Consider the following 17,829-nt stretch of genomic DNA (forward strand, 5'->3'; position numbering starts at 1 on the left):
TTGCCAATCACGGAGTCAATTTTCATTTCTATGCTGATGATACCCAATTATATCTATCTGTGGCTCCAGATGATCCCTGTGCTTTAGACCCGCTGCTTACCTGTCTGTCTAGCATCAAATGTTGGATGAGTGAGAACTTTCTCAAGCTAAATGAGGACAAGACAGAAGTTCTCATAATCGGCTCTAGTGAGCAGAAAGAATCAATATTAAGCAGACTTGGCAACCTGACTGTAGACAGTAACAGTACAGTAAAGAACCTGGGGGTTATTATTGATTCCGAATTGAATTTTAATTCACACATTAATCATGTTACCAAGATTGCCTTTTTTCACCTTAGAAATATTGCACGAATCAGAGCCTATGTGTCCTTGGACGATGCAAAAACGCTAATCCACGCCTTTGTTTTCTCTCGGCTTGATTACTGCAATGCACTTTTTTCAGGACTGCCTAAGAAAACAACTGACAGATTACAACTTGTCCAAAATGCAGCAGCCAGAGTTTTAACTAGAACTAAGATGAGAGAACATATTACTCCAGTTTTGGCATCACTGCACTGGCTTCCGGTTGTTTTTAGGATTGATTTTAAAATTCTTTTACTTGTCTATAAAGCCCTCAATGGTCTCGCACCTTCCTACCTACATGACTGCTTGCCTGAATATGTCCCAAACCGCCCGCTAAGGTCTTCTACTGCTGGCCTGCTCGCTTTGCCTAAAAAAATGGCAACTAAAAAATACGGGGAAGCAGCTTTTTGCTTCTACGGGCCATCGGCATGGAACAAGCTCCCTCTGTACCTTCGTCAGGCAGCCTCTGTAGACATCTTTAAAGCTCAGCTCAAGACCCACTTCTACAACATTGCCTTTAAGTGATCTTATATTTTGTGTTATTCATGTCCTCACTGTATTGCACTGCTTGTTTTTTAATGTCGTTGCCTTGCTTTTCTTTTATGCTTTGCTTTTATTTTATTCTCCATTGTTCTGTAAAGCACTTTGAGCTGCATTTGATGTCATGAAAGGTGCTATACAAATAAAGTTTTATTATTATTATTATTATTATTAAAGCTCTCAATGGTCTCGCACCTCCGTACCTCCGTGACTGCCTACCTAGATATGTCCCTAACCGCCCCCTCAGGTCCTCCAACGCTGGCCTACTTGAAGTGCCTAAAAGAATGTGCACAAAAAAGTACGGTGAGGCAGCTTTTTGCTTCTATGGCCCAACAGCCTGGAATAAACTTCCATTCGAGCTCAGACACGCACCCTCTGTAGACATTTTTAAATCTCAACTCAAGACTCACCTCTTCACCCTTGCTTTTAGTTGAGTTTTATTTTTTTTATGTGTTTTTATTTATTTTATGTTCTTATATTCGGTTTTGTTCTCTGCTATTGTTCTATCATTTTAACTACTTGTGTTTTATTGTATTTTATTTTTGTGTCCTGCCCTGTGAAGCACTTTGAGCTGCATTTTATGTATGAAAAGTGCTATACAAATAAAGTTTATTATTATTATTATTAGTGTTAGTCTAGTTTTAGTCGACTAAATGTCATAAGATTTTAGTCGACAAAATCTACAGTTGATTTAGTCGACTAAAATGTATTTTGGCGGGTCTTGATGCCGTCTTAATGAGTGTTTTTACACTTGCAACCAAGTGTAAAATGACTTATACTGGATCTCTTGTCCACTAGTCCCTTCCTAACATTTCAGTCTAGTTTTTATTTGTCGACGAAATTGTCAGTATATTTAGTCTTATAGTTTTAGTCCTCGTAGCTTAGTTTTCATTTAGTTTCCATTTGTTTTTGTCAGTGAAAAAAGGTAGTCGACGAACATTTTCCGTCTTAGTTTTAGTCGACGAAAACAACACTGGCTGGGACGACGAGGCAGATTTGTTTATTTCCCCCAGATGGTCTAACCATGTCATGATTTGACCAATATATTGTATTACCAAATCTCGTACACCATTGCTCACGAAAGCAAGCTCCTTGACCCAATTGCACTGCATCTTTACCTTTTAATTAAAGTAAAAGTAGTCTGAGGAAAAAGGAACAGTTCTGTTCCCCGGACACTGTTTTGGGATATTTTGCTGAGATGGCTCCGTTAGTCAAGCCTCAAATCGGCGTGTGAGCGTGGAGGTTACCCGGCGGTGTTCCTGCCCCTCCGCTCCCTCCCGGCTCATGGCTCTTTACTAGAGCTTTATTTTTTATTTTATTTGTCCTCTAAAGTGTTTTATTACTACTACTATTGATACTCATAATGTTACTGTTGTTGTTTTGTCTTGTAGAATTCCTCCGGTGTAACGACAGCCTCAGAGAACATTCCAGATCGCGGAGCGTCAGGGAGCGGCAGACCAAAATGGCTTCCCGTTTGACTTGTCAGGAAGAGGATCTGAGCTGTCCCTTTTGTCATGACATCTTTAAACATCCCGTCGTGCTGTCCTGTGGACACAGCTTCTGCAAAGACTGTCTGCAGGAATGGTGGACGAAAAGACCAACAAAGGAATGTCCCGTTTGTCAGAAAAGATCCTCCAAGGGCCTTCCACCTCTAAACTTTGCGCTGAAGAAGCTGTGTAAGAAGCTCTTGGAGGAGAACGGCCGGAGCTCGTCGTCGCTGAGCTCGGAGGTCCTCTGCAGCGCACACGGCGAGAAGCTCAAGCTCTTCTGTCTGGACGACCAACAGCTGGCGTGTCTCGTGTGTCGCGACTCAGAGAAACACGCCGGACACAAGTTCTTGCCCGTGGACGAAGCGTCTGGACGTTGCAAACAGAAGGTCCAGAAATCACTGGAGGCTTTAAAGGAGAAACTGAAGGTATTTGATAAAGTTAAGACAAATTACGACATAACAGAAAATCACATGAAGGTTCGGGCCAGGAACACAGAGACGCAGATCAAGGAACAGTTTGAGAATCTCCGCCGGTTCCTACAGGAGGAAGAGGAGGCCAGGATGGCCGCTCTGCGGGAGGAAGAGGCTCAGAAGAGTCAGGAGATGAAGGAGAGGATTGAGGCTCTGAGCAGAGAAAGGGAAACCCTCTCCAACGCAATCCAAGCTGCCGAGGACCAGCTGAGAGCCGACGACCACGTCTCCTTCCTGCAGAACTACAAGACCACCATGGAGGGAGTCCAGCTCACCCTGCAGGACCCACCGCCGCTCTCAGGAGGAGCGCTGATAGACCAGGCCAAACACCTGAAGAACCTGACCTTCAGAGTCTGGGACAAGATGAAGGACATTGTCTCCTACACTCCTGTCGTCCTGGACCCCAACACTGCTGGTCCACGGCTTGTGCTGTCTGATGATCTGACCAGTGTGAGATGTGGAGAAGTGGTGCAGCAGCTTCCTGACAACACAGAGAGGTTTGGCTGGTGCAGAGTCCAGGGTTCTGAGGGCTTTGACTCAGGGTCTCACAGCTGGGATGTTGAGGTTGGAGACAATATATTCTGGGAGGTAGGTGTGTGTGAGGAGTCGTACTGGAGGAAGGGAGACTCAGGGAGAGGATGCTGGAGAATAGAGTTCTATGAGGATGAATACAAAGCAGTCTACTCACCAGGACCTGATGGTGATGATGATGAGACTGTTCTCTCAGTGAATCAGAAAGCCCGGAGGATCAGAGTCCATCTGGACTGGGACAGAGGACAGCTGTCCTTCTCTGATCCTGATTCTAACACACACCTGCACACCTTCACACACACCTTCACTGAGACACTGTTTCCATACATTTGTAATGATGATGATGATGGTCGGTCTCTGAAGATGTTACCAGGGAAGATCTGTGTCACTCTGGAAAACCACAGTTAGAACGTCTGGCGTCCAATAAAAACACCCACAGAATATATTGATCTGTTATTGATTAGAGGGCTATCGTTTTATGGCATTACTCATTATTATTATTGAATAATTATTACTATTATTTTATAATTAATGTATCGTTCAGTTACAAAATTATAAGAGTGCCCCTCACTTCACACGGGTGTGATTTGTGAGGCTTGCTAGCGCCTCCTATGCTCAGCTTTGTGTGTGTGTGTGTGTGTGTGTGTGTGTGTGTGTGTGTGTGTGTGTGTGTGTGTGTGTGTGTGTGTGTGTGTGTGTGTGTGTGTGTGTGTGTGTGTGTGTGTGTGTGTGTGTGTGTGTGTGTGTCATAGCAATGATCTGATTGGTTGAACACGGGAATGTGATGTATGATGATAAGAGCGCCTCTCACTTCACACAAGTGTGATTTTTCTTTCATATTTTTATTCACTAACCATGTGATCCCTATAGTATCTATTGTGATCAATATTAACATTGGAGACCACTGTGTAGTGTTTAAATGATCAGTTTGTAATTATAATTATTGGTGTAATGGTGACATGTTTGATAATTATGATTATTACTGATAACATGTTTTATATTGAACTGTTTGTCATTTATGGATCAGGATTAATTCTATAGTTTCTATGTGATGATGATGATGATGAAGATGAAGATGTGTTGATGAGTATTTGATCTAATTAAAGATGATGAGCGTAAAGTGAGTCAGACGTGTGTTTGTAGCCGTCAATTAAAAAGTAATTAAAATAGATTAAAGTAATTGTAAAAACCAAAGCACGGTCTCCTCACATATTAGGAGGGCAGTGTCCAGAACCAAGGACGGATGTTTACAATCAATACTCTAAGAAGTCTAAGATCTATCATTGATTGATTGAAGTATTTATTAACAGTTTGCAGAATTACAGTACATTTCAAGTATACAACTCAATACAAAGAACTGTTAACTGTGAGTGGACGACACCATAAACTAAGCATTACACTTGTTTACAAGAGGGTCCACCATGTTCAATTCATCAAAACATTAAGAGACAAACGAATATACACAACTATATAGTCAAAACAGGAAATCATCATAAAGGAGGTAAAAAGGGAAAAGAAACATATACAGTGAGGGGGGGAAAGGGGTGGGGGGGGGGGTTCCGTAGGTGTCCTTTGAGATCATCCATCTCTGTTTTTATGCTCACACACACACACACACACACACACACACACACACACACACACACACACAGTCACACATTGGTTGATTGTTTGAAATATGTATTAACAGTTTTGCAGAATTACAGTACATTTCAAGCACAAACTCAATACAAAGACTGCTAACTGTGAGTGGACGACCCAATTAAGCATTACACTTGTTTACAACAGGGTCCACATTGTTCAATTCATCAAAACACACACACACACACACACTCACACTAACCCCCTTTCTGAAACCAGCTCCTCGCCACGCGCCCTACACACTTGCCCTCGATGTGCGCGTTCACGCGAGGCTGCGCCATATTAAGTGTCGTCCGAAACCAAAGCAGCCTTTAGTGGAAGTGGCTTATAAAGCCCTCAAGAGCGAGTCTGTGCCAAAACTGGCACCAAAACTGTGGAATGCACTTCCCATTGCAGTCAGAACTGCAGCATCACTCCCAATCTTCCGCCGTAGTCTGAAAACCCACCTTTTCAGACTCCGTCATGGCCCATAGCACTTACCCTAACCCCTTAGATAGCATTTCTGTTGGCTTAGATAGCATTTGACACAGACTTATAGCATGTTATGTAGACAGCACTATAATTGTATTGTATATAGTCATAGCATGCCATAGTACATATGTATAGCATAGTAGTGAATATGTATAGTTTATTATGTATAGTGTATAGTTTCATCATATAGATATTCCACTGTTACCTTCTTAGCTTACGCATGTCTCATGATAAATGCTTTTATGTGATGTATTCCCATGCTTTTGTTCTTGCTTAAATGTAAGTCGCTCTGGATTAAGAGCGTCTGCTAAATGCCTAAATTGTAAATTGTAAATTGTGCCGATCTAGACTCCATTGCCTTGTGCAGCCCTGCTCTCTGTCCGCATGGAAACCGCCACCTACAAATGTAAGTACCGCCACAAATAAATGATAAATAAACTCCTCCTAAACAATCTTCATCTGATGCAGAATAGACAACGCTCCAACTGATGTTCACAATTTAGGGCTCTTTATTTACCCCACCGTGAAAAACTATAAATGAAACCACACAAACAAAACGACTTTTAACACAATGATTTATAAACACCATGGATGTATATTTCATTTTTGACAGTCATGCTGTATTTCCTTTTTCCATATTAATGAAATGCACATGTCACACAAACATATACACGATGCAATGCAATATAACTGTACAAACAAAATAACAGGTAACACAATTGCATGATGGTAACCATGGCAACGAATGGTGTCTGTTTCCTGTTTCTTCACAAGGAGGGTGAGTGTATCTCCAAATATATATATTTATACCCAGCACCCTAATCAAGGAAACTTGATTCAGCTGGAGGGGCACTTCCTGACGAGGGAACCTCCCGAGAGCCCTTCAAGTCAATAAGGGACTGGTTTCAGAAAGGGCCCCACACTCACACTCACAAAGGACCCTATAGTTTGGCTAGATGGTAGATGGGGGGGGGGGGTTCCTCCTGAACTGTTTCATTGGTCTGGTCTGGTCTGTCTGTGTGTGAGTCTTTGCTGCCACCCAGTGGCTGCCAGACGTCAGTGCGTCCCAGCGAGAGGAGGAAGGAAGGAAGGAAGGAAGGACGAACGAAGATATAAACGACTATTTTTCTCTGAGTGGAAAACAAAAGCAAAGCAAAGCAAAGGAAAGAAACGGAGCGGATGTGACAGTGAAACATTGTGCTGACAGCAGGCTGCTGTCTGCAGGGCGTCGGGAGGAGACCACCGCCCATCTATAATATTCTATCATTCAGTTCTACTCCAGGACAGTTGAGGTTGGATTGATCGCATAATAATGATTTGAATCAGAGAGAAAACGTTGCCAGCCCCTGCGCGGTGACATCACCACACGACTCAAATAGAACAACAGGTAGAGTAGCTTCTACTTTTTTCCCTAAAGCTTTAAACAAACAGGAGTTTTATTTTTTATTGTTGTTCCTTTTTCCGGAGGAAGTGATTCACTTTGAAACTAGTCGGCTGGGCTGGGATCCTGTGTCTCTGTCTCTGTCTCTGTCTCTGTCTCTGTCTCTGTCTCTCTGTCTGTCTGTGTCTCTGTCTGTCTCTGTCTCTGTCTGTCTCTGTCTGTCTCTGTCTCTCTCTCTTTCTCTGTCTCTGTCTCTGTCTCTGTCTCTGTCTCTGTCTCTGTCTCTGTCTCTGTCTCTGTCTCTGTCTCTGTCTCTGTCTCTGTCTGGAGGAGTTGGACTGAGTTACAACAGAAAAACAATCAGAGAGACGAATATCGATCAATCAATAAATAAATAGATCCATTAATGAATAGACGGAGGATCATTTAGACACCCTGGCAGACCGACAGACTGTTATCTGATACCATCTCCACTGAGGTAAGAACACAAAGATTATTATCCCTAGACCCGCTCTCAAAGGGCACCTACGGACGACTGATTAGAAACTATTTCTGGGGCCGGGCCAAATATTAACTTTGTGTTGTACTTTAAATGTGGTGGTTTTAAGGGCTGGTATTTCAACTATTTGTCTGGGCCACATTGAAGGGCGTAAGGTTCTTATGACGTCAGTGTGTGCTCCCCAGTCCCCCCCCCAGCGGTGGGTGGTACTTTATACAGTTTGCTAATGAACACAGTGTTTCTGTTCACAATGGACACATTCCATTGTTTCAGCATCTTGTTTCAACATTAAAGCAACAGTAAAGCATTACATTGTGGCGGTCGCTTATTGACGTACCATTCAACGTACGAGGAAAGTGTTTCCACCTTAAAGTATATATTCTAAGGGGCCCACCCACCCCGCAACATCGAATACCGGAAGACTCGCCCCGATGCTTGCCCGTTTTGCCTCCCGGAATTGTCACCAGTGAGGGGGATGACTTTGTAATATGCTATTGGCTGTTTGTATTCTTTTTGGAAAAATATAAAAAGATACTCCTGTGGAAAGGCTATATTATTTGACTTATATTGAACCTATAAACAATTTAGTATTATTTAGTATATGTAAGGTTTTGCCCCCTCAAATGGTACCTCGTCAGATAATCCCCACATATCCTACAACAACTTCTGTGAACAGACTTCACTGTAGTAGCTTTTCATAAATTATATTTGTACTTAGGCTGTTCTGCTGTCATGAAAGTTTATAGTTAGAGAAATTCAAAGTCCAGCCCCCCCATTTTCCCTCACTGTATATTGTATCTTTTCCCTTTTTTGCTTCCCATATGATGAATTCCTGTTCTGTACTTTAGCTACATAGAAATGTCTATTTGTATGTCTCTAAATGTCTGTATGTCTTTAAATGTTTTGATGAATTGAACAATGTGGACCCTGTTGTAAACAAGTGTAATGCTTAATTGGGTCGTCCACTCACAGTTGACAGTCTTTGTATTGAGTTTGTGCTTAAAATGTACTGTAAATTCTACAAACTGTTAATAAATATTTCAATCAATCAAAAAAGCCGTCTGCTGTCCAGCCTCTCCCACCCCTCACTGGGGAAAATTCTGGGAGGAAAACAGAAACGGGGAGAGTCTTCTTGTTACCGCAACAACCCCCCCCCCCTAATAGCCTACTTTATTTACAGTTTTCTAAGCTTTCAGTTCACAACGAACACATTACATTGTGGCGGCGGGTGGATTTTACCTTTAGGGCTAGAATTGCGTGGGACGACGAGGCAGAATTTGACGGAACAAATGATCCATCTCTTTGCTATTGTACTTGCATATTGTAATACCCTGTTTTTGTGTTTTGTGTTTGTTTTGTGTTTTTGTCTTTCTTTATTTTTTATTTTATTTTTCCTCCAAAGTGTTTTATTACTACTACTATTGATACTCATAATGTTACTGTTGTTGTTTTGTCTTGTAGAATTCCTCCAGTGTAACGACAGCCTCAGACAACATTCCAGATCGCGGAGCGGCAGGGAGCGGCAGACCAAAATGGCTTCCCGTTTGACTGGTCAGGAAGAGGATCTGAGCTGTCCCGTGTGTCATGACATCTTTAAACGTCCCGTCGTGCTGTCCTGTGGACACAGCTTCTGCAAAGACTGCCTGCAGGAATGGTGGACGGAAAGACCAACGAGGGAATGTCCCGTTTGTCAGAGGAGATCCTCCAAGGACAATCCTCTCACAAACTTTGTTCTGAAGAACCTGTGTGAGAAGCTCTTGGAGGGGAAAGGCCGGAGCTCGTCATCGCTGAACTCTGAGGTCCTCTGCAGCGCACACGGCGAGAAGCTCAAGCTCTTCTGTCTGGACGACCAACAGCTGGTGTGTCTCGTGTGTCGCGACTCAAAAAAACATGCCGGACACAAGTTCTTACCCGTGGACGAAGCGTCTGGACGTTGCAAACAGAAGGTCCAGAAATCACTGAAACGTTTAAAGAGGAAACTGAAGGTCTTTGATGAAGTTAAAACAAATTACGACATAACAGAAAATCACATGAAGGTTCAGGCCAGGAACACAGAGACGCAGATCAAGGAACAGTTTGAGAATCTCCGCCGGTTCCTACAGGAGGAAGAGGAGGCCAGGATGGCCACTCTGCGGGAGGAAGAGGCTCAGAAGAGTCAGGAGATGAAGGAGAGGATTGAGGCTCTGAGCAGAGAAATGGAAACCCTCTCCAACGCAATCCAAGCTGCCGAGGACCAGCTGAGAGCCGACGACCACGTCTCCTTCCTGCAGAACTACAAGACCACCATGGAGGGAGTCCAGCTCACCCTGCAGGACCCACCGCCGCTCTCAGGAGGAGCGCTGATAGACCAGGCCAAACACCTGAAGAACCTGACCTTCAGAGTCTGGGACAAGATGAAGGACATTGTCTCCTACACTCCTGTCGTCCTGGACCCCAACACTGCTGGTCCACGGCTTGTGCTGTCTGATGATCTGACCAGTGTGAGAGGTGGAGGAGAGGAGCAGCAGCTTCCTGACAACACAGAGAGGTTTGGCGGGTGCAGAGTCCAGGGTTCTGAGGGCTTTGACTCAGGGTCTCACAGCTGGGATGTTGAGGTTGTAGACAATAAACCCTGTGTAAGGCGTCTATAGCGTATGACGCCGAGAGGCTAAAGCGGGGAAATGTTTTATCTGTCAGACTCGCTGCTTTAGTCGTTGTTATAATGAGAATCACTGCTCCAGGCCAGAGTACTGCTTTAGGTATATGTTTATTAAAGTTAAGAAGTTTACCAGTTACCACAGTGCATCATAGCATCGTAAAAGCGATTTGCGGTCAACAAAGTTGGACCTTCCCCGTTCACCCCCTCTCTCCTTCCATTCATGAAAATGCCGCTTTGCGAACAGCTGGCTTTCTATGAGTGACGTAGGCTAGTAGCACACAACACCACGTGACCCATATAGCTGTCACCAACATTCCGGCCCCTAATTATTACATAATAGACAGTAATAATTATAAATGCATAGATTCGATTCATATTGAAAAACGTTTACATTACATTCTTTTTCACATTTTTGCGATTTTTTGTGCGCAAGAAGTTCATAGTTCGTTGCCGGTCTTGAAAAGAACCCCACGCAAAATCAAAACGAATTCAAAGTCATGAAAAAGTCAAGTACTCCAATGTCGGGGAAAAAGTAAATCCAAATCCTTGGAAAAGGAGTGAAGCGTACCCCAATGTCAGGGAAAAAGTAAATCCAAATCCTTGGAAAAGGAGTGAAGCCCACTGAAGCGTACCCCAATGTCAGGGAAAAAGAAAATCCAAATCCTTGGAAAAGGAGTGAAGCCTTCACGACTCCATAGACTCCTGAAGAAGGCAGATCTTTGTCACAGGTCTGCATAAAAGGCTGGTCCGGGTCTTGATCCGGACCTGTCGAACAAGTCCATTCCGATCTGGAATTGTCTCTGTAATCCTCCCAATGATCCAGGAATTACGTGGTGCAGAATCATCCATTATGAGCACTATGTCGCCGGAGGTAAAGTTCCGCTTGATTTTTGTCCATTTCTGCCGTTCCTGTAATTGTGGCAGGTATTCCTTAACCCACCTCTTCCAGAAGAGATCCGAAATGTATTGCACCTGCTTCCATCTCCTGCGTGCGTAGCTGTCCTCCTTGTGGAACAGGCCAGGTGGTAAACTGGGCTTGACTTTCAGGAGCAGAAGATGATTGGGTGTTAAAGCCTCCAAGTCATTCGGATCTGTGGATTCCTTAGTGAGAGGTCTACTGTTGAGAATCGACTCCACTTCACAGAGTACTGTATGGAGTCCCTCCTCATCCAGACTCTGTGTCCTCAAGGTGGAATTAAGAATCTTCCTGATGGAGCGAATTAACCTCTCCCAAGCTCCGCCGTGATGTGATCCGGTAGGAGGGTTAAACGTCCACTTAATTCCTTTCAAGGAGAGCACATCATTGATCTGCTGCAGGTTCCATCCTTCAATAGCTCGTTTCAGCTCACGCTCTGCACCGATGAAATTGGTGCCATTGTCTGAGCGCAGCTCTTTGATCTGTCCTCTTCTCGCAATGAAGCGCCTCAAGGCGTTGACGAATGAGTCGGTGTCCAAGGATGAGGCAACTTCAATGTGCACGGCTCTAATTGTCAAACATGTGAAGATCACTCCATATCTTTTCACAAGACTCCTGCCACGCTTGATGTCGAATGGGCCAAAATAGTCGACTCCGACATAAGTGAACGGAGGTTCTCCTGTTGACACTCTGTCACTAGGCAAATCTGCCATTTGTTGTTGACCTGCAGCTCCATGTAGCCGACGACAGATGACACATCTAGAAATGATCTTCCTTATGGAAACCCCTGCAGCAGGAATCCAGTAGTGCTGGCGCAGCCTTGACAACATGTGGTTCCTACCGCCATGGCCAACCTCCTGATGTATCTGCCGTAGGATTAGGTCTGAGATGTGGAGATCTTTAGCTATTATGGCTTGATGTTTAGACTCTTCGGGCATGGCAGCCTTACTAAGTCGGCCTCCGACTCTCAACACACCATCTTCCAGCATTGGACTGAGTTTGTAAATGTGGCTGTTCCCTTTCACACTCTCTCCCTTTTCAAGGCAAGAGAACTCCTCAGGGAACCGTCTTCTTTGACAGAACTTAATGATCTCCAGTTCGGCTCCTTTGATCTCTTCCAATGAGAGACAAGTCTCCTTGTCAAGAACATCTTTGTGTTGAGTTCCATTTGATGCCGACTGAGAATCACGTCCAGTGACTTCTCTCCTCTTCCTGTTGTTCCAAAGTAAGGTTCTGAGCCTCAGGATCCATGCCATTACTCTTGTGAGGTGTCTCCAAGATGAGCTGCGGTTGATCAAACGTGCCACATTATCTTCCTCCTCTTCTTCCACAGAGACGATGGCGGCTGACACCTTAACCTCAGGATCTCCAGAGGGAAGTTCTCCCAAGTTGTCTGGGTTAACAGGCCAAGTCTCCTCTGGTTGCATGAGAAATGGTGGTCCGGATATCCATGTCTCATTCTTGAGAAACAGCTCCGCCCTCATACCTCTGGAGGCAAGATCTGCAGGGTTGTGCAATGTATTCACATACCTCCACTGTGATGCATCGGACATCTTGAGGATCTCTGTGACTCTGTTCGCCACAAAGATGCGAAACCTTGATGATTCGTTCTTAATGTATTTCAGCACGGAGGTGCTGTCTGTCCAGAACACTGAGTCTTGCAATTGCAGTCTTAGCTCCTTCCTCCATAGCTTGTCCATGCGAGCTGCCACAACGGCCGCAGTCAACTCCATACGTGGGATGGTCACAGGCTTTAAAGGTGTCACCCTGGATTTTCCCATTATGAAGGCAATGTGAGCCTGGGAATGGTCATTGCGCAACAGCAGGTAGGTGACGGTGCCGTATCCCTCTTCACTTGCGTCAGCGAAGTGATGCAACTGGGCGCTGGTTGCTTCTCCAAAGTTGGGTGGTTTTAAACATCGTCTGACGCTGAAGCCCTCCAACAGATGTAACTCCTTAAGCCAGTCGACCCACTCCTGTGCCGCAGATGTTGGTATGACATCGTCCCATCCTAGTCCCTTCCGGCATAGGTCTTGAATAATCCTTTTAGCTGTGAAGACCACAGGGGACAGGATTCCAAGAGGGTCATAGAAAGAGCTGACAGTAGAAAGGATTCCTCTACGTGTCAGTGGCCTGTCCTGAAAGGTTATACTGAACTTAAAGGTGTCAGACTGGACACACCAACGCACTCCCAGTGCCCTTTCAACTGGTAGGAGGTCGTGGTCCAAATCCAAGTCTTTAACCTCCTTTGCTCTTTCCTCTTCCGGTATTGCTGCCAACACTCGTCGACTGTTGCTCAGCCATTTAGTCAGATGAAAGCCTCCCTTGGCACAGATGTTTACCAAATCCTGGTAGAGCGATATGGCTTCATCCTCTGAGGCTATGGAAGCAAGACAGTCGTCGACGTAGAAACTGTGCATGATGGTCTCAAACACTTTCTGGCTGAAGAGCCTTTCATTATCTTCGGCACACCTCCGAAGGGCAAAGTTAGCACAGCTTGGTGATGATGTTGCGCCAAACAAATGGACAACCATCCTGTATTCCACCATTTGTTGATTGAAGTCCCCATTAGGCCACCAGAGAAACCGAAGTAAGTCTGCATCTGCCTCTGGCACTCGAACTTGATGGAACATGGCCTCGATGTCGGACATCAGAACAATGGGCTCCATCCTAAACCTGGTCAAGACTCCAACCAGCCCACTCGTCAAGTCGGGTCCTTGCAAGAGCTGTGCATTGAGCGATGCACCCTGGAATGCTGCTGCACAATCAAAGACAACACGGATCTTTCCTTTCTTGGGATGGTATACCCCGTGATGAGGAATATACCAAACCTTGCAGTCCCTCCGCTCCAGACCTGTAGCTGGCACTCTCTCAGCGTATCCACTGGATATCAAGTTGTCCATAAATGCAGTGTAGTCCTTATGGAATGACGCATCCCTACTAAACCTCCTCTTCAGGTTGAGGGTGCGTTGCTCTGCAACCTTACGATTGTTGGGCATGCTGATAGTTTTGTCCTTCAGTGGCAATCCAACAATATAATGGCCATCAACGAGTTCCACAGTCTCATCAGCCATTTCCAAGAACTTACGATCCTCCCTCGACAGCCCTTGCAATTCATCCTGACTGTTTTCAGGGAAGTCTGTCTTGAACTGCTGGTTCCAGAGCTCATCAAGAGTGACAGCCGAGATCCTGTTAATGCTGACGGATGGAGTCACAGGGTTGTCACTGCTATCCCCTCCAAGTGGTCCATTTACAGTCCATCCAAGCATTGTCTTGACTGCGTATGGCCCTCCATCCATACTTCGGATGACTTCCAGTGGTTCCAAGGCTTTGGGAACGTTCAAACCAATCAACATTTCCACGTCTGCGTTGATCTGTGGCAGATAGACATGCTTCAGATGAGGCCATTTTTCCAGATCTTGCTGTCGTGGGATGTTGCTTCTGTTGACGGGCATCTGTTGTTGTGCGAAGATTTTGGGCATTGCACAGTACTGGTCACTGTCCAAGCCAGCGACTTCCAAATCTGATGCAATGCAGCTGTCAACCACCTTCTCTTGGCCCATTGTCCGTAAAAGGATTCTTGTTTTTCTTCCAGAAAGTCCAAGCTTCTCCATCAGACCCACTGTACAGAAGGACGCTGAGCTCCCTGGGTCTAGGAAGGCATAGGTTTCCACTAACCCTTGACCTTTACTTGACTTCACCTTAACCGGTACGATGGCAAGTTTGCAATCTTGATCACCGGCCCCAGTAAGACCACCGGTGTGGATTTCAAATGGAGCTCTGTCTGAGTTGTTCCCGCCTTTCTCTGCATCTGAATTCTCATCGGAGTGGATGTGAAGCAAGCTAGGATGTCGTGCGCCACATTTCTTGCAAATCAGACGTTCCGTACACCGTCTGCTGATGTGCCCAGTGCACATGCATCCAAAGCAGACTCCATGTTTCTTCAGGAACTCCATTTTCTCATGATGAGATTTCCTCTCCAATAGAGTGCACGACGCTAGTGTGTGTCCTCCCCTTTTGCAGAAAAGGCATGTTTTCTCAGGTCTGTCCTTGTCTCTGTTCTCCCAATGAGCATCTCTTTCAACCGTTGTGAAAGTGGTAGCAAAGCTACTCCCTCTAGCCTGAAGACGAGGCACTGGTTTGGCTCTTCCACTTTCATCCTGTATGTCTCCGAATACAGGGTCGGTAGCGATTCTCACTTCACGCTCAACAAAGGTCACAATATCGGTGAACATGGTTCGTTTGCGATGCTTTTCTTGGATGTAACATGCTTCTGTTCGCCACTTGTCCCTCAGCTTGTAGGGCAGCTTCTTGATCATAGCAAGCATGTTTGCGGATGTGTTCAAGTCACATAAGTTGTGCACGTCTTTCATTGCATTGCAACATCCTCGCAAGAACAGGCTGTATGCTTGCAAAGCTTTCCCGTCCTCTGACTTAATAGCTGGCCACGAGAATATTTTTTCCATGTATGCGGATGCAATGACATGCTCATTTCCAAAGTGCTCCTGGAGTAAAGCCTTTGCTGTATCATATCCAGTGCCATCAGTCATGTGCTGACAGCTTCTGACTAGCTGTTGAGGCTGCCCCCTGGTGTATTGCTCTAGATAGTGCAGGCAATCGATGGAATTGTCGGTCCTCCGTTCTATGGTCTGCTTGAATGACTGCATAAAGCCATGATACTGCAGAGGGTCACCATCAAACAGCTGTATGTCTCTTTTGGGCAGTGAAGCAATGCATTGCTGATGCACCAACATTGAAGTTATCTCATTTTGTTTGTTCATTATAGACATCATGTCGTTCTGTTCACTGCTGGTGTTCTTAGAAAGAGCCCATGGGAGAGGTTGTATATCTCTATGCAAAGACAATGGAGGCTCTGTAGCCTCTAGGGCCATGCTCTGTCTCTGTGTGAGCGCTGAGGGCCTCTGGGAAGGTATGGCTCCATCAGATTGTTTTTCCTTTGGCCGTGTGCCTCCAACCACAGTGGGTTGTCCTCTTCCATCTTTGTGTGGTGTGAATGGCTTTGCATTGATGTTGAGGCCCTTTTCAAAATAGGAGTTCATTCCATCTGAGCTCCTAGAAGCAGCACTCCGCACAGTTTTTCTAGAAGTGGCACTTCGCACCCCTGACCCAGAGGTTCTTAAGACGTTCAATTTAGCCATTGATGCGGCCATGTCTGAATCAAACTGTAGTTGTTCTTTTTGCTTTCTTATTTGGGCTTCTTGATCTTCAAGAGCATGCTTTTGTTGAAGCAACTTTTGCCGAGCCACTAAAGCAGCCAAGTCGGCCTCGGCTCTGACACGTTCAGAAGCAGTTGAGGACACTCTTGACCTTATGGATTTTGAACCATGAGTTTTGCTGCTTATATTGGATATGCTGTCACATGGTAAAACATCCTCCTGGTCATTATCAACTTGATGTGACTGAGTCACATTTCCCACACCTCCATTTTCCTCCTCAGCAGCTTCATGCTGCAGGGGGCTTTCATGAGCCTCTAACTGAGGTCCTCCGATATGTGAGGATTTTAACCAGGCATTAACATCCTCAATAAGACCATCTGTATGTTTGTTAATCTTTGAGAACCATTCATTCTGCTTTCTTTGTTCATCGGGTGGGATAAGAGGCATTAAAGAGACATGAAGTTCATTTGAAGTGTGAGACAGTTGCATCAAAACATCAAGTTGCCCTTTAACCAGTGACACGTTTTTGTCATTTTTCATGAGCTCTTTGATAGAGGTTGTCAGAGCCTTTATTTCATCCACTTTCCTTTTGCGTTCCTTTTGAATTGATTCGATTTTATTTGCAAGAGCCTTTTCAGTGAGATTTATTTTCCTTTTTTCCTTGTCCTGTTTCCCAACGTTTGAATCAACTTTCGTTCCACTCATTTTGAATGCACAGTTAAATGACACGGTCACAATGAGGATCCAATGCAAGCCAACCAGCCACATAGAACAGCCACAGCGATCGGCGATCGCAAAGAGCAGAGCACGTTAATTGTTTGACAGTTGACACACAATAGCGTTAGCCCGGCGGGCACACATCCACAGCGTATTCACACAATGACAGTTTCCACTCGGCGGCGGATCCAGCTCAAACTGTTCCAAACAAGCCAATAATGTCAAAGCAGAACGAAATGGGTCGGGTTGTGTTACGTTACCCCCTGTCATTGTGCATGCGCTCCGGTCCTTGGTGTGTGATCATTCCATTGCTTAGCGTGTTGTGCATTTCGCAAGTTTGCTCCGCGTCCAAAGTGTGACTTGTCACGTCCTTCTGTGGCTCCAATCCTTGTGTTTGTGTCACTCTTTGTTGACAATGTAAGGCGTCTATAGCGTATGACGCCGAGAGGCTAAAGCGGGGAAATGTTTTATCTGTCAGACTCGCTGCTTTAGTCGTTGTTATAATGAGAATCACTGCTCCAGGCCAGAGTACTGCTTTAGGTATATGTTTATTAAAGTTAAGAAGTTTACCAGTTACCACAGTGCATCATAGCATCGTAAAAGCGATTTGCGGTCAACAAAGTTGGACCTTCCCCGTTCACCCCCTCTCTCCTTCCATTCATGAAAATGCCGCTTTGCGAACAGCTGGCTTTCTATGAGTGACGTAGGCTAGTAGCACACAACACCACGTGACCCATATAGCTGTCACCAACACCCTGGCGGATAGGTGTGTGTGAGGAGTTGTACGGGAGGAAGGGAGACACAGGGAGAGGATGCTGGGGAATACAGTTATATGGGGATGAATACACAGCATACTCCGAATCAGGACATGATGATGATGGTTATGAGGAGACTGTTCTCTCAGTGAATCAGAAAGCCCGGAGGATCAGAGTCCAGCTGGACTGGGACAGAGGACAGCTGTCCTTCTCTGATCCTGATTCTAACACACACCTGCACACCTTCACACACACCTTCACT

The 17,829-nt window shown here is 45.2% G+C and overlaps 2 protein-coding genes across 2 annotated transcripts; both read left to right on the forward strand.

Annotated features, from left to right (window-relative positions):
* Window positions 1-2,343: 2,343 nt before the first annotated feature.
* Window positions 2,344-3,782, forward strand: LOC310857870 (nuclear factor 7, ovary-like; the record flags this gene model as incomplete). The annotated part of the gene is made up of 1 exon (XM_083763831.1): window positions 2,344-3,782. One exon carries the CDS (start codon window positions 2,344-2,346, stop codon window positions 3,778-3,780), a length of 1,437 nt encoding a protein of 478 aa, XP_083619957.1. The 3' UTR covers window positions 3,781-3,782.
* Window positions 3,783-8,863: 5,081 nt separating this feature from the next.
* Window positions 8,864-9,994, forward strand: LOC310857291 (E3 ubiquitin-protein ligase TRIM35-like; the record flags this gene model as incomplete). The annotated part of the gene is made up of 1 exon (XM_083762903.1): window positions 8,864-9,994. The coding sequence occupies exon 1, from the start codon at window positions 8,897-8,899 to the stop codon at window positions 9,992-9,994; it is 1,098 nt and encodes a 365-aa protein (XP_083619029.1). The 5' UTR covers window positions 8,864-8,896.
* Window positions 9,995-17,829: the final 7,835 nt, after the last annotated feature.

The sequence above is a fragment of the Protomyctophum parallelum genome (assembly GCF_964188405.1).
Source record: "Protomyctophum parallelum genome assembly, chromosome: 4".
NCBI lineage: Eukaryota > Metazoa > Chordata > Actinopteri > Myctophiformes > Myctophidae > Protomyctophum > Protomyctophum parallelum.